Here is a 22239-nt window from a genome sequence, read left to right as displayed (position 1 = left end):
CCCTAAAGGCGCCTTTCGAAACATCTCTCACGGGAAAATATCACGACAGCTCATCTCTGGCGTACTTCAGTTAAGAACGGAGTCCGAGTTGTTTCAACATGGCTGTATACTTTGCAGGCCCCCAAACTCGTGCTTTCACAGACATCACTAATCAAAGAGCCGGAACCGTATCTTTAGCCAACCTGCGTTTCGTGGGCTAGAAATGCGCTCTTGTCAGAAATCGTGTTATTTTAAAGGCAGAGCTGTTATTCGGGGGCCCTCATGAGAGAGTCGCGGGCTTCTGTCAGGGCTGATGCGGGCTCGGGAATGCCTGCAGCGCGGTGCAAGGCAGGTCTGAGGGCCCTGGTCGTTAACATATTTCCAGGGGGTGCCCACACTTTCTCCCGAGACGCTCAGCTCGCGGCGCCCGGCGGGAGCAAGGGGACCCGCCTGTGACAGAAATAGAGAATTTCTGTGAGGGACAGGAAGGAGGGGAAAAATAAAGAGGGTGCTTGCCGCCAGTCCCCGGGTCACCGCGGCTCAGGGACCCGCACGAGTTTTAGCACTCCTATTAACAGCTACTTGCGGAGGGTTGTTTACCGCCCGCGTGCGCGACAAGCACAGAGCCGAGCCCACTCCCGGACCAAAGCCCCGCCCCCTCCCCCCTCCTGCCCCCCAAACTCATTAATTCAAAGCTGCCTCCCTGCCACACACTCCCATTGGCTCCCAACCCGACCAATGAGAACCTTGCAACAGTTTCACCTGGTTCCCGCTTCCTAAATAAACAAATAAACCGTCCCGTGGCGGTGCCACCTCTCCACCCCGGCGCCGCCTGGGACGCGCTGCGCTTCGCCCTCGCCGCCACCTCTCGCCCCCTCCGGCCAGTGGGGCCAGGGCTGGGGCGCCCCCGCCCGGCCCCGATCGCGGGCCGCGCTCTCCTGCGCCCCTCCCCACCTCCTCCCGCCCCCTCGTGCCTTCGTGGACTCCTCGGTAGGAGCAGCGTGGCCGGGCAGCCCCGCCTCCTCCCGTCGGTCCTCCCGAGGCCCGCAGGCCCCGAGGTTCGCCGAGCGTCTAGGCCCGGAAGGAGGCAGGCCCGCTGCCCCCTCCCCTGCACACCTTGGCTGGCGGGGGCTCGCGCCCCTTCGCGGCTCCGGTAGCTGGAGCCGCAGCGCCCGCCGCGTGAGGCAGCGGTCACGTGTTGTTTTGCCCGCCGCCGCGCGCTTTGAGTGGAGTGGGCGGGGGCGGGGCCGAGGCGGGAGGGGGCTGGGGCGGGCGGACTGGGGTGGACGGCGTCTTTCCCCAGCCCTCCCTTCCCCGAGCCCCCCCCCGCCTCCCCCTCGCTCACCTTAAAACCACCGTGCATCACCATGGCGAGTGGCTCCTTCGCTCGCGACCAAGCGACAAGGAGACTGAGGGCTGCAGCAGCGGCAACGGCGGCGGCTCTCTCTGCGGTGGCGACCACCCCACTTCTTTCTTCGGGCACCCCTACCGCACTCATTGGGACCGGGTCGTCTTGTCCGGGAGTCATGTGGCTCTCCACGGCCACCGGCTCCCGGTCAGACTCGGAGTCCGATGAGGAGGACCTTCCCGTCGGGGACGAGGTCTGCAAACGCGGCTACCTTCGGAAGCAGAAGCACGGCCACAGGCGCTACTTCGTGCTCAAACTCGAGACAGCCGACGCACCGGCTCGGCTGGAATACTACGAAAACGCCAGGAAGTTCCGAGACAGTGTCCGCGCTGCGGCGGCGGCGGCAGCGGCGGCTGCCTCAGGCGCCGCGGTCCCCGCTCTCATCCCGCCGCGGCGCGTGATCACCCTGTACCAGTGCTTCTCCGTGAGCCAGCGAGCCGACGCCAAATACCGACACCTCATCGCCCTCTTCACCCAGGACGAATACTTCGCCATGGTAGCCGAGAACGAGTCGGAGCAGGAGAGCTGGTACTCGCTGCTCAGCCGCCTCATCCTCGAGAGCAAGCGCCGCCGCTGCGGCACGCCGGGCGCGCTGCCGGATGGGGAGCCAGCCGGGCCGGCGGCTGCAGCGGCGGCGGCCGAGCCACCCTTCTACAAGGATGTGTGGCAAGTAGTAGTCAAACCCAGGGGGCTGGGGCACAGAAAAGAGCTGAGCGGCGTGTTCCGGCTCTGTCTTACCGACGAAGAGGTGGTGTTCGTGAGGCTGAACACCGAAGTGGCCAGCGTGGTCGTCCAGCTCTTGAGCATCCGTCGCTGCGGGCACTCGGAGCAGTATTTCTTCTTGGAAGTTGGCAGGTCCACGGTCATCGGCCCCGGGGAGCTCTGGATGCAGGTCGATGACTGTGTGGTGGCCCAAAACATGCACGAGCTGTTTCTGGAGAAGATGAGAGCCCTGTGTGCAGATGAGTACCGAGCCCGCTGCCGCAGCTACAGCATCAGCATCGGCGCCCACCTGTTAACCCTGCTGTCCGCTAGGAGGCACCTGGACACGCTGCCGCGCGAGCCCGGGGGCTGGCTGAGAAGGTCCCGCTTTGAGCAGTTTTACCCTCTCAGGGCCATCCGGGACGGGGAAGACGAGATGCCCCTCACCAGGAGCTACCTGACACCCAGCCAACCCGTGCCCACCTCCAGGCGAGCAAGGCTGCACCTGCCTAGAGCGCGCAGGTCCAGGAGAGCGATTTCAGTGCCTGCCGGCTATTTTCGCCGCCTCTCACCCAGCCCGGTATGTGTCCCGCATCCTGCAGAAGTCCCGAACCACAGAGCTGGCCTGTCTCCTGAAGCCCCTGGATCTGGCAACTCTGGGGAAGAAGACAGTCCTCAAGGCCAAGAGGCTCAGGAAGGAAACGGAGGTGACTACATGCCCATGAACAGATGGGGCTCGGGCAACAGCCGAGGTTCTGGAAGTGGCCAGGGCTCGAGTGGCCAAGGCTCCAGTAGCCGGGGTTCAGGAGGAAGCCAGTGCTCCGGCGGGGGGCAGGGCTCAAGTGGTGGCCAGGGCTCCAGTGGTGGCCAGGGCTCAGGGAGCCAGGGTGCAGGAGGAAACCAGCGGTCAGGAGATGGCCAGGGCACTGCAGGTGGGCAAAGCTCGGGCAATGGCCAAGGAGCCAGCGGCGGTGGACATGGCTCCGGCAGTGGGCGGGGACCGGGAGATGGCCATGGCTCAGGCGGGGGTAAGAGCCATGGAGGGGGCAAAGGCTCAGGAAGTGGGAAAACCTCCGAGGGCAATGGTGAGCGTGGAAAATCTCTGAAGAAAAGGTCCTACTTTGGCAAATTAACTCAAAGCAAGCAGCACATGCCACCCCCTCCACCTCCACCCCCACCGGCTGGAGCAACTGGTGGCAAAGGGAAGTCTGGGGGAAGGTTCCGACTTTACTTTTGCGCTGACAGGGGAACCCCAAAAGAACGCAAAGAGGCCAGGGAGGTCAAAGACTTAGAGACTCCGGAAGGTGCAGCTCAGGGGCCCCACAGAGCCAGAGCTTTTGACGAAGATGAGGATGACCCTTACGTGCCAATGAGGCCCGGGGTGGCTGCCCCTCTCCCAAGCTCCAGTGATTATATGCCAATGGCTCCTCAAAACTTCGCTTCTTCAAAAATGCACCACTCTCGATCACCTTTTGAAGATTCAAGAGGGTACATGATGATGTTTCCCAGAGTGAGCCCAACACCTGCCCCAAGTCCCCGGAAAGAGGCAGATCCTGAAAAGGAGGATGAGTCAAAGGACAATGACAGTGAGAGCGACTATATGTTTATGGCTCCTGGAGCCGGTGCAATTCCAAAAAAACCCCCAAATCCTCAGGGTGGCTCTTCCTCTAAAAATTGGAGCTCTTACGTTTCCCTGCCAAACCCTTTTCAGGGCTCCCCATTGGGGCAGAGTGACCACAGTGAGTATGTACCAATGTTACCTGGAAAGTTCCCAGGGAAGGGCCTAGACAAGGAAGCCTCATCCAGTGGGGGCCCCAAAGATGCAGTTTCAAAGCCTTCAGCTGAGGGGTCATTCTCAAAGCATGGAGATGGGGTGTCACCGACAAAGCCTTCAGATGACGGCCCCCCCAAGAACAAGGCTAAGAGACCTAACAGCCTCTCTTTCATCACAAAAGGAAATAAAATCAAGCCAAAATCACAAAAGCCCACACGTGAACAGAGAGGAGCTGACAGCTCTCATGACTATGTCAACATTGACTTCACTAAGAGAGAGAGCAATGTGCCAGCCCCCTTTATTCACGGACTGCCAGGTTCGTGGGGCATCATTGCTGGCCCCAGACCGTCAGCCTTTTCTAACTATGTGAATGTTGAGTTCGGACTGCCATTTCCAAACCCAGCACACAGGCTCTCGAATCTTTTAAGAGCCATTCCAGGTGCCAACCCCATTTATCTGGAAGGTGCTAGGTGGCCACTTGTGCCTCTTCCTCCCAACACTGCAGGTGGCAGTGCGAATGAGGAAGAGGGTGACTACATTGAAGTGATTTTCAATCCAGCAATGACACCGGCCATGCCTTTTGGTGACAGGGCCATTCGTTATGATGCCGAAACAGGTCGCATCTATGTGGTCGACCCATTTTCAGAGTGCTGTATGGACGTTTCGCTCTCCCCCGGCCGCTGTTCCGAGCCACCACCTGTAGCCAGGCTGCTGCAGGAAGAACAACAGCCAGAGCGAAGACGCCCGCAAAGCCGTTCGCAAAGTTTCTTTGGGTCGGCCAGGGCCGCGGTCTCGGCTTTCTCAACGGACAGCCTCGAGAGAGACCTCTCGAGCCCCTTGGCCGCGGCCGCGGCTGCTGCGGCAGCTGCGCCCGCCTTAGCCTTGAGCCAGGCGTTTGCCGCCGCCTCTGCCCTCGTCGTGGCCCCGGGCATCGGGGCAGCCGCCAGGGGCTTGGAGGCCGCCGCTGGCTTTAACTCCGCCTCCGCCCGCTGGTTCCAACCTGTTGCTGGCGCCGCGGCCGCTGCCGAAGCGGTCAGGGGGGCCCCAAACGTGGCCGGTGGCTCGAACCTGAGAGCCCCCAACCCATTTGCAGACCTAGCCGGCGGTGAGAACGGGGCCGCAGCGGCCGCCCCCCCACCGCCGCCGCGCCGCGCGGTGCCGAGACCCCCGGGGCGAGAGGATCCTGACGACGACGACGACGACATCTACGTGAGAATGGACTTTGCCAGACCTGACAACAAGAAGTTCGACTCTCCCCGTAGAGGTGGGTAATTTGGGAATTCATTTCCCGATGTTAATGGTTATTGCTTAGTGAATCGATGTCTACAGCATTAGGAGAAAGTGAGTTAACATTCCATTAACTGGTGCCTATTTAGCAAGAGAAGTAGAATTCAGTTTTCATTATGTACAATACCTTGTGATCTTTGCAAAAATTTAAGTTTGGATCCAGTCATACATTTATCTGGAAAAAAAAAACCCGCTTATCATTTAAACATTGGTTCTACTTTTTAGGAGTAGTTTAAGAATGTATATATCTATCATGAGGATGCTTTCAAACATCCTTCCCTAACACTTAATGCCTTATGCAAACAGGACACCATAAATTGGATCCTATCAACTCCTTTTTAAATCAACAGGTAAAAGCTACTTTGCTACAAATACTCATATTTGGTTACAAGAATTTTAATAAGAGCACAGAATATTAAGCCGTAATCACGAACTGTAACTTTTGGGGGAGGTACACTTTCTCCTTCAGAAGTTACTTTTTTTAAAAAAGCAGTCATTGTTAATTTTTAAAAAGCAGTCCCTTGTTATGCTGGTTTGCTGGTGATTTACCAAGAAGGTTAAATCTCCATTGTTAGCCTGAATGTCTGGAGCGCACAAAACATAATCTGAAACAACAGGTGATTAAAAGAAGAGCATGTTTCCCTCCGAATGTGTTGTTGTGTTAATTTGTTTTGTTTTACACAGGATACATTGCCAGAAACCTTGAGTGTTCCTTTCCTGTCACTAGTAGTGACAGGGAGGTCACCTTCGCTGTGCCTCATTTTCTTCCTAAAACTCCCCCCAAAGAGGGAATGGTGACAACTTGATAATGGGTATGAATATTGTTTGAAAGGTTTAAAAAGCATTGAAAAGCATCTAATTGGTGTGTCTTCTGGGAAATCCAGTAAAGCAAGATAATATGGCTAGGGGAAGACCTGACCCCAGGGACAGCCTACCTTGGAACAGTGGAAGTGTTTTAAAGTGTTACTTTTCCAAAGGAAGAAATAAGGAAGAGTAGGAGCTGTCAGAATTGAAAGGAGAACTTTGAGTAAATCTCTGTACTTTCTGCAATGTTATCAGTGCGTCTGCAGACATTCCCAAGAAATGATTTCTGAAGATGATGTGTCTGTAGTCTCTGCCTTCCCTCGTCAGTAAGAATGTGCTGCTTTCCCAGTGCAGGGAAGGGATGGCCCCCAGGAGTTTTCATTCCAGTAGTCAGTTTAGTGAAGATTTTTGCTTTGCTTGCTTTGTGGAATGCTTTTGTGATTGGATCTCTGCCCACTGTGCTTGATCAGGCAGAACAAGTCCGGGACTGATCACAACAGTCACCTAACAAGCTCCCTATTTAGTGCAGGTGTAGCCCCCTCCCCTGCCCCCTCTCCCCGCTTTAGAAAATTTGCCATACAAAAACTCACATTTGCAGCACGGACACATTAAAGAGCGATCATTAAGACAACAAAAGGTTGCTTTGGCTTGCCAGGGGATTCAATTCAGATCTCCTTTAAATTTTGAACCCCCCCATCCCCCCCGTCCGAAACATACGCACGCTCACGCACGCGCGCGCACGTGCACACACACGATCACTACCACTGCCAGACCCATGTATTTAAAATATGTAATTCTGCTTTCAAGAAACTAACTCACAACCAGCTTTTCAGGAACGGATCTGTTTTAGTCTGAAAGTACATTGAAAATTGGTTTCAAGCTTTTGCTTGAATCCAACTGCTGAAGCTACCATTTGTGATATCGATGTATGCGTGCCAAAGCTGCCCGTTTCCCTGTGGTTCTTTGGAAAGGACACGTTTTCCCAGACGTTTGTCTCTACTTTTCAATACTTTTTTGTTTAAGCAGAGATTGCAGTTAGCGAAATCTTGGTCTTGCAATAAACCCTGACTTCCCAAGGATTATCTAGATCCAATTATCATTATTTTAGCCTAAGTTGCTGACTTATAAATAGCTTCAGATGACCAGTTGTAGCTATTTGGGAGGTTTGGTGTTATCGAAATGTATTGCTCATTGAGGAAATTCTTGGCTTTATTGAGTAACTAGAGCAAGGAGGCTGCATCTGATAGGCAGGAAGGTGCTTAGGTTAAAATAAGAGAATGAGTGTGAAAGCATTTGGGGACTTGAAAGCACTTTACAAAGATCTTTTTATTTTGTGATTGAGTTAACACCAAAGCGAAGTTTCCACAGTTTAAATTGATGGTGGTTTAGTTTCTTGCAAAAGTGATTGGTCCTGAGGGTGACTCAGACACATAATTTGCTGAGCTATATATAAAGGAAAGATACCTAGAAAGAACCTATTGCAGGAAATGGCATTTGTTTCCATTTTAATGTAAATTGATATAGTAGAGTGTTGTCTGTGAAGTGTTAAGAACAGGACAGATAATTCTGATTAGTTTTTTTTTTTTTTTACTCTAAAGCTACAGAATAATTTTCACCCATTTTTGATCTCTCTTCACCTTCATATCCACATCAAATATGTGTGTATATATTTATCATATATGTGTCATGTTAGAAGAGAAAAAATATGCTTTCACAGAGAAACAATGGCATAGCCTTTTTTGGGAGTTATGTATCTCCAAGGGTAATTTTTATTTATGGCCAGGACTTAGAACAGTGTCTAGCACCTAGTAAGTGTTGTATAAGAATTATATAACCACCATTGTCATTGATGTTACTGTTATCATTACCTGTAGAGACACGAAATTCTCTGTCATCAAATCCCACTTCTCAGTCTTTAATTTCATTAAAATGGTTTACGTGGTTGTTCAGGGTGGGGGTCTTTATAGTTGGGATCTGCTTAAAACGAGTAACATAAAGTGTGACTACAAAGCAGCGAGACGGCTTTGTTCATGTAACACAAAATTAATACATAATCTCATTTACCTGCAATTACATTTCACATAAGTAAGTACTTAAAAGGCATTTGTTCAAGGCAATTTGAAACACCCAGAAATATAACTTGGACTTGACTGTTTTAATGTATTACATGATTTTTAAAGGGCAGAATCTTCACATTTTAAACACATGGGCTGTAAGCAGTAACATTTAGGAGGAGAATGTAGTTTCCTATTTGGTTTAGTCTGACTCCTGACTCATGTATGCATTTTTGCCTCTTCTCCTCCTGGGTTGGAGGTAGAATTCATAGTTTGAAGGGACTTAGAGTGAAAAATTCAGATTTCTCCATTCCAGAGATAGGAGGATAAGGACAGCTTCAGAAGGGACGAGAGAATTGATCAGCCAAAATTAGTTATATTGTGATAGCACTTGGTATTAGAAAGCAAAAAAAAAAAAAAATCCATAGTAACCACCTTTTGAAATGTTCGATACTGTTATTAACATGAAGAAGTGTAAGCTTCTTTTCAGTGTGAGACTGCCAAGTCCTCTTGCTATAAATCACAGGGGCTAAGAGCAAATTGCTTTTGTTGTACTGGACTTAGTTATTATAAGTTAATAGAATAAAATCTCCATATAGCAGAGATTTATCCATCACCACTGATGGGACACTTATTTTAAGCAACATTTACCACCACCCCTGAAAAAAAAGTTAGACAGTCATTTGGAGTAGAAGTAAGTGACCTCTAACAATTAAAGAGGACTTCATTCAATTAAAGTTAACTAAAGTCCTTGGCAGTCACTATGCATTTGCATTCATCCTAATAGTGATGCCTCCAGGGCAAAAATTTCAGCCACTAGCAAAATGTCTTTAAACAAGGACTAGGGCTTTAATTGAGCACAGCAGAGTATCACACATGCATGAAAACACAAACAAGATCTCTTGCTTTACCATCCTCTCCCAGATCACCAAAAATGAACCAAAATACTCTAGAGTCACTGGAAGGCAACTGTTTAGGGGAACAAACTCGGGCTTCTTTAGAATGATACAAAAACCTTCATGTTGGAATAGGTGAGAGTAATCAGTACAGCGAGAAATCAATATTGTGTATGATTTGAAAAGGACTGTTGTTGAATTGTTAACTTGTTGCCTGAGGAAATGTTTAACAGTTGCATACTGCTGTGTAATCTGCAAAACACATTCACATTCATTATTTTGCTGGGGGACAGTAGGTCCTGGAACTGAAGCTGCTGTTAAGAACTTTCCCATGGTCAAAGAGGTAAGTGACAGAGCTGAAAATCAAACCCATACATCTGATCTTGAGTCCAGCACTCCACCCAGCCCATCACACCATCTCTCATCGGATGTTCAATCTGTTATTTTCCTATTGATGAAAGATTATTATATAGGCAAGGGTTGAAAAAAATTACAAGTTTTCTTGAATTTAATAGTAGCAATTTTGGGGGGGGAGTAATTCATTCAGAGTGTTACAGCTGTGAACCGTCTGCCAGAGCGTGGGTAATTTTCATCACGTTGAACTGCTTGCCATGGCTCCCAGATAAAAGAATTTGACCTGGACTGAAATTGAATGTTTTAAATCTGGTTTGGGGAGGAGTTTGCTGATCTTTACTTCTTCAACACAAATGGTATGTGTAGCTATTTGGGTCCCCCGGAAACGCTGCAAGGAATGGAAAGTGAGATCGAGGTGCCTTCCCTAAACTTCCATTAATGGTCATTTCCTTAACTGAAGTCAGAGAGCTTTGGTTTTCCTAATAATCCATTGCCATTTGCCAGTTACAGCCAAAAGTCTCTTAATTTCATTTTTCCATGTGTATCAAATCTGATATTCTAATTTAAACCATCACAGTGGACACAACAGGATAGAGTGAGACAGGTGGAAGCCAAACGGTGCTAGAAATAGATGCTCCTCATTTGTTTAAAAATCAAAGTTGCTCTTGGCAGTCAGGCGAATAGATTTTAGAAGCCTCGAAAATCAAATCCTCGGGACATAAAAATCCTTGTTTAAAATTAAATTCATTTTCTTTAGCACCTTTTTTTTTAATGTTTTAAGACTATGTAAAAATAGCCCAGACGTTTTATTGCCACTATTGGAAAAATCAGTTTTGTAAAATGCTTAATTAAAGCCTGCAGTATGTTTTGTCTAAGATGCCAGGCTCTCAGATGTTTAGGATCATTCACTGAAAAAGGTTGCTTGGTCCTGAGTAAGAAATGAGGAATTAAAAAGGCTACCTTTTATAATAATGAAATGAATACATTGCAACACATTCAGTTTCTACCACGACTATCAGCTTGCAATTTTATTTATTGATAACATTGCCAAGATACTGTGCTTGCCATATGAACTTAAAATATATGCTCTAGCAATTCTGCCTTGGTTATTGGTCATATAGCATCAGGTCCTACATTTCCATATTCTTTTAGAAAAACAGAGTCTTCTTTTGAAAATGTGGGCTGAATGCTGGAGAAATAGGATTTTTTTAAAGAGTTTTTAAAATGTAGACATCTATCCTGTTACAGGTTCACATTCTTTGTCAGGACACCTTGTAATTTCTTTTCCAGGACACCTAATAATTCAGCTTTTAAAAAATTTCATTTATTTGAGAGAGAGAGAATGAGCATGGGGAGGGGGAGGGGCAGTGGGAGAAGCAGATTCCCCCAGCTGAGCGGGAAGCCCAAGGTGAGATTCCATCCCAGGACCCCCAGATCATGACCAGAGCTGAAGGCAGACACAAAACCGACTGAGCCACCCAGGCGCTTCAAAAGGGTCCCATACAATTTTCTGGTTGATTCCTTTTAGAACTAATGGAAAACATCTACTTAAATAGTTACTTAGTGAAACAGGAAAGTTACTCTTTCTCACTAGCTTCATAACACCCCTTTCTCATGGGCTAGGGTTGTACTGGTTGTACCATGTGAGTCTTGCCGTCACGTGCCTTTTGCCAAAGGTGTGTCCCTGATTATAGGAAACCATATCGTCTCCTGGTCTCTCCCCGGCTGAAAAGGTGAGAACTGCTCCTGGAGTCGTGCGGGGCCCATGGAGGACTCATCCCCCAAAACTGCATGTTGCTTGTTCCTGCACCACAGCCTATAGGGGCTTAGCTTGTAGGAACAACCTTCCTTGAAGAGCTCCTTGTTTTGCAGGTCCCAGGCATGGCTGCCTACTCTACTCTCACTTGTTGGCACAGAGGCTGCTGGGCCAGTGTTTAAAGCTATTTTCATGGTTGGATTGACCACAATATGTCTGACGCTAGCCAGACCTTCTGGATTTACTGAATATCCAATTCCCCCCTAAATTGTAGTCACTTTAGCTAGTTTTCATAATTTATATTATCTGCCTATCTATAATTACTAATTTTCTCCTTGTAAGCCTGAACCTTAGGAAGAATATCAATGAAGTCTACCTCTAAATGCATCTTGAATTTTATTCACACGTGTACCCATGGTGCCCTGGGAAGTTGGACCAATAAATGTTGTGCCTCCAGCCTCCCAGGCTTGCCAACACTGTCCTCCCCCTCTGAGCCACTGGGGTTTAGGGGGACTCTCTTCCTCTTGCCACAGTTTAAAAATATTTTCCTGGAGTCTTAAATTGAAGCTTCAAATACATCCTCCCACAGAAATGAGGTGTTGTAAGTAATGGTTGGGTATGGTCAAAGTAGCTCCTCTGTTTGTTCAAGAACTGCATAGGTTAATGTAGGCATGTGTTAGATGAACCTACGAACCTATCCACCTTTTATTTATAACATTGCTTCTGTGGGATAATTTATTCTGAGTTTCAACCAAACAATGAGCCTGGGAATACGTCTCTTTTGTAAATTAGAGACCGCCTATATGAGAATTCTAGTAACTTGCATTCCTTAAGTCCACAGTAACTAGGCAGCAAAGTGAAGTGGCCCAAGTGTGTGTTGGGAGGTAGTAGAGAAGCTGACCCCAAGATTAAAAATCCCAGAATAGTTTGTATCCAGATAATCAAGACTGGAATGAACATGCCTACGTGCTCCAGAGCCTGCTAGTGAAGGGCAGGCGTATGACAATTGAAACTGTCCTTTGAGGAGATGGAGGTTTACAAGTGTCATCAATTTTCCTTAGAGATCCTTTTGACTATTCTGTAACACACCCGTTACCCCCATGGGGAGAAGCATCTACTCTTCTGGTCCAGGAAGGAGACAATAGTCTGGTATGATTGATGTAAAGACTAGCAACAGTTAGTGTCAGTTTCCACCCTTGAGGGACAGCACTTTGATTTTTTATCAGTTCCTAGAGAATCACCCTCCTATATGTTCACAGGACACAGAAAGGTGTGATGATCCGTTCTTACTGGGAAAAAGAGAGAGAGAGAGAGAACTATATTTAAGCCAGAGGCAACGCCAAGCTAAATAATATCCTTGTGTTATTGTACATTCATCTTTGGGGTCTCTGCTTCCATTTCTCTTCATTTCCTTTCATTTGTTTTTCTTTGATACTTTGTTTGGCTGCCCCCGTTTGTGTGATCACCAGTTGATTTCAGGGAGACGGTGTTGACGAATAACTTGAGAAATAGTGTTGTGAGTTCTAGGCAAATAGGACTCGGAGAGATAACTAAGGCACTGAGATGGGAGAGAGTGGAAAGAGAAAGAATAACCGGATGCATTGGTATCATTTTGGCTCTCTCTGGGCAAGGGAACCATTGCAGCTTTGGCCTTCAAACTGTAATAGAGGCATGTTTATGATTTGTGTAAAGAGGTCTGGAATGCCCCGGAGGAATGGCTTTCTTGGCTCACCCTACAAATTTCCAGGGATATTGAAGTCATGTGTGCTTTATTAGTATATTAAAGATTAATGCTGAGGTTTATAACATTATACAAATTGAAACAGAAAAGTTTACTTCATTTGTTTTCGAGAAGACAATAATACTTGCCAGGTTTGGGGGGCAGGAGTCAGAAAATGTGCTCACCCATTGAAGTCCAATGAGATTTTTTTCTCCCTTACGGAGAAAAATTGCTTGGAGAATACACCTCCCATTAAAAGGGATGGGACTAACTCATCCTTAAAAATAAGAATATCCAATCAGGTCATCATTTGTAACCTGTCAGTATCGAGTGGCACAACACAGCAAAAACATGTCACATTATTCAAAATGTCACCGTTTACTTTTCTGGTGGTTAAATGACCTCAAAATGAACAAGAGACAAAAAAAAAATGAACAAGAGACGGAACTAATATGTGATTATCATCCCTTTGATACTCATTTAGCAGAGCATTTCTGGTGGAGTTTTAATCCTGAATTGCTTTCCTTTGCCACCCAGCAAGCTTCTGAGTGACTTCCTTCTGCTCTTCTTTGGAATGTGCTCAGGGAATGTAAACTCATTTTAATATTGGCCTCAGTGAAACAGGATTACCAAGGTAAATCTGTAGCTCGAGTTCCCATAGTGCGTTTTGAAAGCAAATTAAATTATTTTTGGATTATCTTGTATAGGATAGCATTGTGCATTTCTACTAGCATAGTTAATCAAGAGATGACAAATATATTTCATAATGTAAACTTGAAGTCACACCATTATTTTCTCGGTTTTCAGTGTGTTATGAAACATTCAGTCAGCATTGGCAGAGGTGGTATTGGAAAGCAACTGAAATATGAATCAGTTTTTCAGTGAAGTCTCATTTAAACAAGAGTAAAGAAGAAAGTAAAACAACTCAAGTGGTAACAAATACCCTTAATTTCGGGCTCAGTATAATTGTTGATGTGGTCATCATATGAGGCTTAAGTTGTATGTTTCTAGAAAAGATATGAAGTGTGATATATAGATCAGTCAGAAATCCCTTTTAAAGTACACTCAGTGTGCTATATAGGAACATTTTTTTAAAAGATTTTTATTTATTTATTTGACAGAGAAAGAGATCACTAGTAGGCAGAGAGGCAGGCAGAGAGAGAGGGAGAAGCAGGCTCCCTGCTGAGCAGAGAGCCCGATGCGGGATTCGATCCCAGGACCCTGAGATCATGACCTGACCCGAAGGCAGAGGCTTAACCCACTGAGCCACCCCGGTGCCCAGGAACATGTTTTTATATCAAAACAAAGTAGCAAATGAAATTAGCTGAGGTAGCTTTCTAGCCTTAAATTTCTGTTAAAAGTATCTAGCTGAGAGTTTGTGCAAAAGTCAATGATGCTCGTTTTACAACAGGTAATTGCATTGTTCAGATGCACTCTTGTGGTGAACTCTTGGACACTTTTCATCCTGTGTAAACTTGATAGATCCACGGAACCCGAAATTCTCTAAACCCCACTGCTGACAGGAAAACTTAATATATTTCCTAATCTAGGGTGTTTTTTTAATGTGACAGAACCGCCCTATATAATGAGACTAATAGCCTCAAGTAGGTGGAAAGGGTGATGGACACATTTGATGACTTCATCCACCTGCAAGTTTGTTACATTTTTTAAAACCTCCAGTGCAAGAATAAAGTTGTAATGTATACTGCTGGTTTAATACAAGATCTTGTACTTGAAGCCTACTAGGGGCGGGAGAGGCTTTCCATGGCTTTTTTGAGATTGATTGTAATGAGAAAGAATACATGGTACTTTGATGGGACCTGATCTTAAAGGAACACTAGCATCCCATAATCCATTTACTAACCATTTATCCCCATCCATCCCCTCTCCAGCCCAGTGCCTTCTCCAATGTACCAGACCCCCATTCCTCTTGTCCCACTCCCTGTTATGCACCCTCTCAATAAGCAGAAGGCCAAGAGAATAATACCAGAGCTGCTTTTTATTAGACAGATGAGGATGTCAACCAAATCTCCTTTACAGGTATGACTTTGCTCTTTTAGAATAAATTCAGTGACCAAGCCTGGAGTCTCTCGCCAAGGCTGTGCTCAGATCCTTTGACTCTGTGCCACAGAATCTGGTGAGGGCATAGTCAAGCGTGTAGGAGAAGACAAAAATTCTCTTTGTCTGCCCAATGCTCACTTGGCGGCCCCGCTCACTGGGAGGAAGTAGAACAGTGCATGCTCAAATGAAGTTGCCTTCCACCAGAAATGTCAGAGTGACAGCCAGGGGGGCAAAGAAGGAACTGCCCTTGAATTTTTGCTGGGCTGGTGCTAGCTTTTGTCACAGGTGGCTGACACATTTAGGCATGTCCACGCCAAGCCAGACTCCTCAGTATGGCTCTGAAAACCACTAATTTGATTTCCTTTCATTTTAGAGGTGGGAGTTGGGGGTGGGGGTAGGGGGGAAGCACCTCACACTTTAATTCTGAAAGTAACTTTTTGTTCTGTCGTCTTTTTTTTTTTTCCTAGAGTGATTACATTGCCACAAAAACACACTTTAGAAGACAAGTGATGCTTATGAAGTTTCATCTTTGTCCACTCCAGATCTGCCTAAAAGAAAGAAAATTCAGAGGCTTCTGAATAGAAAACAGCCTGAATTACTAAAAGCTGAAAAATGGATGCTGGCAGGTGAATGATCCTAACATAGATCATTCGTCCTGCTGCTTTATGGATCAAGTAATTGTGAGTGGAGAAATTCACTCTGTACTTTGTTTTTATTTTCTGGTTTCCTCTCCCCCCCAAATCTCTTTGAAAGGAAACAAATATTACAAAAGCAAGGCTCTCATAACTCCTTTCCCCCTTTAAAAAAATGTTGTTTACATATGTATAAATGTGGCCAACACCAATTTCACTGACGTTTAACACTTAGATTTAGTTTTGAAGCTGAAAATCCTTTACACAAGAGCAGAAAAAGAAAAAAAAAGTCACGTTCATGAGAAGGTAGGTATAATCTGGAATCTTTTTCTTCTGAGTACATAAAACATACATAATACATTTCTTGATCAAGGTATTAAATGTCAACTGGACTTATATCTTGATGGGACATATTCAGTATCTTAAAGACAGGACCAAAGGACCCGCAGTTTTTGCTCATTAACAAAACTGCAACATTCTGTCCACATTAAATGTCAACTGAACTTATATCTTGAATGAGCACTTTCAACATTTTAAAGGCAGAACGGAGGAACAGATTATTTGGTCATATTCTGCGATGTTCTGCCTGCAAATCAATTGAGCATTTCCAAACCATTTTTTTTTATTTTGAAACCTACATTTTCCCCTTTAAAGAGACAAAGTTATTCAAAGTCTCCTCACAGAGGCCTTCTCTGCCTCTCTGGGCCTCCCCCCCAAACCCCCATTCTCCCCCTCTCTCTGGCTCTCTGCTGGACACACACTTTCCCTTCCCTCCCATGCCCAGGGCTCCTATTAAGAGATCAGTTTCCCGTATTCAAGAAATTGGTGTGTATGCATCAATCAATATTCTGAAACTTAAGCCAAAAGGAACCTCTTATAAGGCCTATTTTCCTTAAGGATAATGAGCCTGTATAAGATGTATCAAATTAAAAAATCAGAGCAAGCATCCTCCTCCTGTTTTTGCTTGCCTCTGATGGAAACTGAATTAAGATTTTAGGAACCTGGACCTTTGAGACATGACACTAACAGGTGGTGATCACAGAGGATAGGTACAAAGGTCTTGAAGCTTGCTTAGAGCTTTGTTTCGTGGCGGCACACAAATTAGAACTTGTGCCATCACTGGCAAACCTCATCGTATCACAGATGGGTGTGAGTGTCTGTGTAACTTTGAGTGCTAGTGTGTGTGCGTGCACACATATTTGTGTGTATGCACACCTTTGTGTACCTGTGTCCATGTGATTGTGGGTGTACCTGTTGTGTGAAACTCTGTTAAAAAAAATTGCTTCGCATTTAATGTGCAACTTTGAAGTAGTGTACTATTTACCTGAAGTTTTTTGCCACTCGGTTTTGATGTCTTTGAACGTGTACTTCTATCTTCAAGCAGGCTTTCTAGTACATGTTGCTAAACTAACTTTTCCGAAGAGCCGAGTTGACTTTTGTTGTTTTTCCTTGCCTACCAATTAAAGGGATGGAGGGGGCTCTTTTTTTTCCCTCGTGAACGGGGCGGGGAGAGGATGTAACCGCAGTCCCAGTCACTCCTTCAGTGCCTGGTGATCCCGAGGGCAGTAGGTTTCGTCAGCTCCTTTAGACTCTTCTCTTTTCCCAACCTAATCAAATTGTGTGTTGTGGCTTTTGTTCAGTATGGTAACAGTGCACTCTCTAGGCAGGCTTTCTTTAAGCCTTCTGTCACCATTTTTATTTTCAACTAAGTTTTAAGTCACAATCGTTCAGAATTGTGGAAAGCAAAGATGATTTGGAGGAAAATGCTCTGTTGCTTTATTTGTATATTAGGTTCAGGGGGCTGCTGGCAGACAGGATACAGCATGAGTGTAACACTTGCTGAATAAATAGATGGGAAACCCCATACACAATAGTACCTACAAACAGTCACAGATACAAGTAGTCACAGGTACGAATAGTCACAGGTAGAGCATAACAAATATGTAGTCTTTCTGACACTACTTCTTAGTTTACAGACACAACTAGTTTATTCAGTATTGTGCTGGAAGAATCCTTTTAGAATATGTGTACCAGCATATCACTTACTTTCCAGCTAATGGTTTATGCTGCTGTTAAGAAAAAACAGTGATGGAACGATTATTATTATTATTTAAGTTTATTTTTGTTTTTTATTTTATTTTATTTTTCTTGGTTTTGTGACCTCTACATTTAATTTGGTATCAGACACAGTCACTTGGTCAGTAAAAACTAAAACTTTACAGTTCCAGTGGTTCATCACATTTGCTCTTTCTGCTTCACAGATCTGCTTTGTGTTGCTCTGGCTTTGTGTTCCTTTATAAATACTCTTGTTTCTTTGAAAACATCTCATTTGCGGTTTGGGGAGACAACCTTGCAACTTTGTATAGTGTTTATATATATATCTGACTTGCCTTTCCGTAGAGCTACTCGCAATAAATGTGTTCACAAAAGTTCTTATGTGTGGAGACTCATTTTTCTTAATAGCGTCATCCCTACTCCATTGTAAATATATATACTTTTTTCCGGCTCTGTGGAAGCACTTGACTGCATTTTTCAGAAAGAGCCATTGGGATGAGTTAGGCTTTGGGCAAAAGTTACTATGCTTAGAAACACAGGGCTTCTCAGTGCTGTTAATATGTTAACCCCTTAGTCTCCAAATATGGAGCTGGTACTAGTGTAGAGCTGAGCTGAGTTTCCTTGCAGGACTGTGATGTATGAATTATATATAGAATCGACCACTTGGTGAGGGTAAGGTAATCTTTTACAGTTTTCTTTCGTCTCCCTCTTTTGCCATGTACTCTTGCCCTTTAATTGACTTCCTTTTCATTCACAGTTGACCCTTGAACAACACAGGGCTTACGGCCCTGACCCCCGCATGGTCTGAAATCCACGTCTAACTTTTGATTTCCCGAAAGCTAACAACTAATAGCCCATTGCTGACTGGAAGCCTTACTGATAACAGAAACAGTCCATTAGCACATATTTCGTGTGTTATTATGTATTACATACTGTATTCTTAAAAAAGAAAACATTAAGAAAATCGTGAAGAAGAGAAATTACATTTATGGTACTGTAGTGTATTCATTTTTTCAAAGAATCCGTGTATAAGTGGACCTGCACAGTTCAAACCTATGTTGCTCAAGGGTCAAATATGTTTGTTTTCAACCACGGGGAAGGCAAATAGGAGTATGTAGAAAATACACTGATGAGCAGACAGAAAACAGTTCTGCATTGATGGAATATAGAAGGATGGATGCGTCAAATACCAAGAACATACTAGTAAATTATATCACTGGACTTATGAAAAACCAAAGATTTAAAGGAACACTAGAAAAATAATTGTCTCCCTGACTATTTCCTTTAACAAATGACCCTTGCCACACAAAAGGGCATTGAAAGTAAATAAGATTTGGGGACCAATGCTTGACCAAGGCTCAATGGGTGATGGGGGGGGACCTGTAGAGTTAAATGGGGAACAGGGTAGGGAGTCGGTTCCCACATAACGTGCGTAATCCATAAGCTACATTGTATATTTGCAGACAATTGAGCTCATTGTGCAACTTGACCTTACTGATGTACTTGAGTTGTGCATAAAGAACATCACAATGGGAGGGTGTAAGTAGGCTCTTTGTCATCAGAAATTATCCACAACAGAGACCATCTTTAGAAACAGTTTATATATTGGGGCGCCTGGGTGGCTCAGTTAGTTGAGCATTGGACACTTGGTTTCAGCTCAGCTCAGCTCATGATCTCATGGGTGTGAGATCGAGCCCCACAACGACATCATCAGGCTCTGTGATCAGCGGGGAGTCGGCTTGAAGATTGTCTTCCTCTGCCCATCCCTGCCATACGTGTGTGTGTGTGCATGTGCACACTCTCTCAAAGAGATAAACCTAAAAAACATATGAATATATATTTACTCATCACACATTTTAATGTCACAGATTATATATGAACTTTAGCCCTAGTCCTCACTTTGAGAGAGGCAATCTATATCTGTCAGGACACAGCCCAAATGTATTTTATTCATCCCAGACAGACCCACAAAGACATGGGCACATCTGTGCTTACCAAGACCACACGATCCCTGTGTACTCATTTGGTGATTCACATCTTAATGGGACTTGAATTCCCGGAACAGTAGGCATAGTGTGGCTGGCTTCAACAATCAGCAGAACTCATTAGCTGGAAAGATCTATATTGTAGAGTGCCTGAACAGAACTTCAGCTGCTCTAGTCCCCTGGTTTCATACATAGTAACCACATGCTCACTATAGAATGTGAAGTGGTACTGTTTCTTTAAAGCATAAAATCTATTCAGAAGACTTATCAGGTAAAACATGCCCAAGTACACACTAGTTAAGCACCTCCAGTGACTGCTTTGAAAAATATTACTAGGTGTTAATTGAACCCAAAAGGCATCTTAGAAATGCACCTAAATGCTCTTTTTAATGTTTTGAAAACAAAACTGCCCAAAGGCAGAACCTGGAAAATGTGAGTATGAGAATTTGTGTGGGTAAGCCAGATCAGGACTCCTAATTTATAAAATGTGCAAAAGAGAAATTATGCAAAATCAAGGCACAGAACGAGGTTGAACAGTATTCTGTTTGAGAAAAACCAATTCATTTTCCCTCCAAGACATGCATGTTAATGGTGCTGGTTTTCAGGCAGCTACCTTAAGTCCCAGTTTGCTGCTTAAGTGTACTTCAGAGATAAGAAATGCAACCGAGCTGTACGAAATGAGACAACTTTCCTCCTGTCTCTTGTGCATGATAAATGCTAAAGCAATTAGGAACCACTGTTGCATGTTACATTGGAATCTGTCAGTAACATCAGTGGTGTGCTATATAAATGGAAGAAACTTATTTAGAATAAAGTCCCCAGAACTTAAGAGGATACCACTGGTTTAACTTCATATTAAACATTTTGGTCTATAGAATTGAACTAGAAGCAATGCCTTCCTTGATTTTTCAATCTCAGAATATCCATTACAGTGTCTTCTATATGGCAATCATCTGAATTAGCATTTCAATAACAAAAGGAGCAAAGAAATATTGAAATGGAAAGTGGAATCTTAAATGTCTACAGAAAAATGTAAGACTTACAGTTCATTCTGTAACTCCAAGAAGCTTTTCAACATTTTTGCACTTTCTGCATCATTTTCAGGGAATTGAATACATGTAGGTCAATATTCTTGCTCATATTTTTGTTACTGTTTTATTTAACTTTCTCAGAAGCAGTTTAGGAACCATCTGTCTGACCTTGCTTATTTTTTTTTTCTTCTTCATGTTAGGATTCTGCTCATTCTAGGAAGACATGCAATATTGGTAGTGGTGTTTAGTGCTTAGAATTATAGTTAAATATAACACATTAATTACACAGTAGATATAATCTATGTAAGATGTCATCACTGCAAAAAATCCTCTTTTGCAAGACTACTGTCTTTTTGTGGTGTTGTGACAATGATACTTGGTCAACGTTGGAGTTGTCAGGTGCTCTAATCTGTTTCCTTAGCACCTTAGAAAACTATAGTTGACTCTTGGTTAGTATAGAGTTGACATTCCGGAATTAGGTTTAGAACTACAAGGGGTCTTAGACACGGTATAGACCAAGCCCTACCACCCTTCCAACTATTTATCTATTCACCCACTTCTCTCTCTTGGAGAAATTATTTTAATCACACTTCCTATCTATCAAAGTCCTGATAAGAAGTCTGGTTGGAGGATAGAATAAAATGATTGGAAATATTTCTTTCTAATGTAGAGTTTATGACCCATGATTCTCCATGGAAAATGAGAGTTTGCTGCATCAGATTGGAAAAGAGGATTTTCTCTTCTCCCTTCCTCTCCAGCTCCGCCAAGAAATTCTCATTACACCAAAGGTGCTCATAATATTTCACTTTGTGGATTCAGAAACTTAAACCAATTTTTTACTTTCCCTACTTATGATACAGTAAAACTTTATCTTGGCGGAATTAATGAGAAAAAAATCTTATCTGAAACTCCAATTGCTAAATCACAACTGAGGCAAAAAACCAGCCTATCCTAATACAAATAGTCATATTACAAAGGACATTGAAAGCCCTATGTACCACAGAATAAACAAAATCTTCTAGACTGATTTTGATGTCTTATTGTAATGAATTTATACCCTGAGCTAGCAATAAATCATTGAGAGAGAAGACTTCCACATCTGGCCAAGATAGACCAGATTTATTCTCCCACCTGAACAAACACAAAATAAAAACCCTTCAAAATATGAAACAAGGGTATTCAAGACACCAAACATTAACTAATAAGGTCAGTGATACCTCAGAGGTAAAAAGCAAATTTGGTGGGCCCTACAACTGCCCTGTCTTACTAACTTGAGAGCAATTTTAGACCATGGTGCAGGGGTAGGAAATCTAAGCCAACCCATTGAATTGAAGAGATGGACCTCTAAGCACAAGGAGGCCATTATGGCTAGAATTCATGAGATATAGTCCCATAGAGGAAGGATCTTCACAGAGAACTCCAGAGATGTGTAGAGAGTGCTCCTTGAATATTCAGCAGAATACTGATCACACTAGGCATGGGAGGAAATTATGTAAGGCCAGAGAAAGAATCACCTGAAAGGATTAGAGGTAACAGCGCTTGGTACACACCCAGGCATAGAAGTAGAACATGTTCTTATCAACCAGAATGGAAAAACCTCAAGATTTATGGGATATTGGTTAGAATACTCAGAAGGGTCTTTCCTCAGTATTGGGGAAAATTAGCTCTAAACTGAACAATGCTCCAGACTTACCTAGGGAATCTTACAAATAAGAACTGAAAGGAACAGCTTTTGAATAAT

General features: G+C 44.5%; 1 protein-coding gene across 1 annotated transcript; it reads left to right on the top strand.

Annotated features, from left to right (window-relative positions):
- Window positions 1–1346: 1346 nt before the first annotated feature.
- On the top strand, window positions 1347–5135 carry IRS4 (insulin receptor substrate 4; the record flags this gene model as incomplete). Its single annotated transcript, XM_080795564.1, has 1 exon — window positions 1347–5135. The coding sequence occupies one exon, from the start codon at window positions 1347–1349 to the stop codon at window positions 5133–5135; it is 3789 nt and encodes a 1262-aa protein (XP_080651690.1).
- Window positions 5136–22239: the final 17104 nt, after the last annotated feature.

Source organism: Martes martes (genome assembly GCF_963455335.1).
Source record: "Martes martes genome assembly, chromosome: X".
NCBI lineage: Eukaryota > Metazoa > Chordata > Mammalia > Carnivora > Mustelidae > Martes > Martes martes.
Note: the sequence above shows the minus strand (reverse complement) of the source record. Positions and strands in the feature narration are given on the sequence as shown.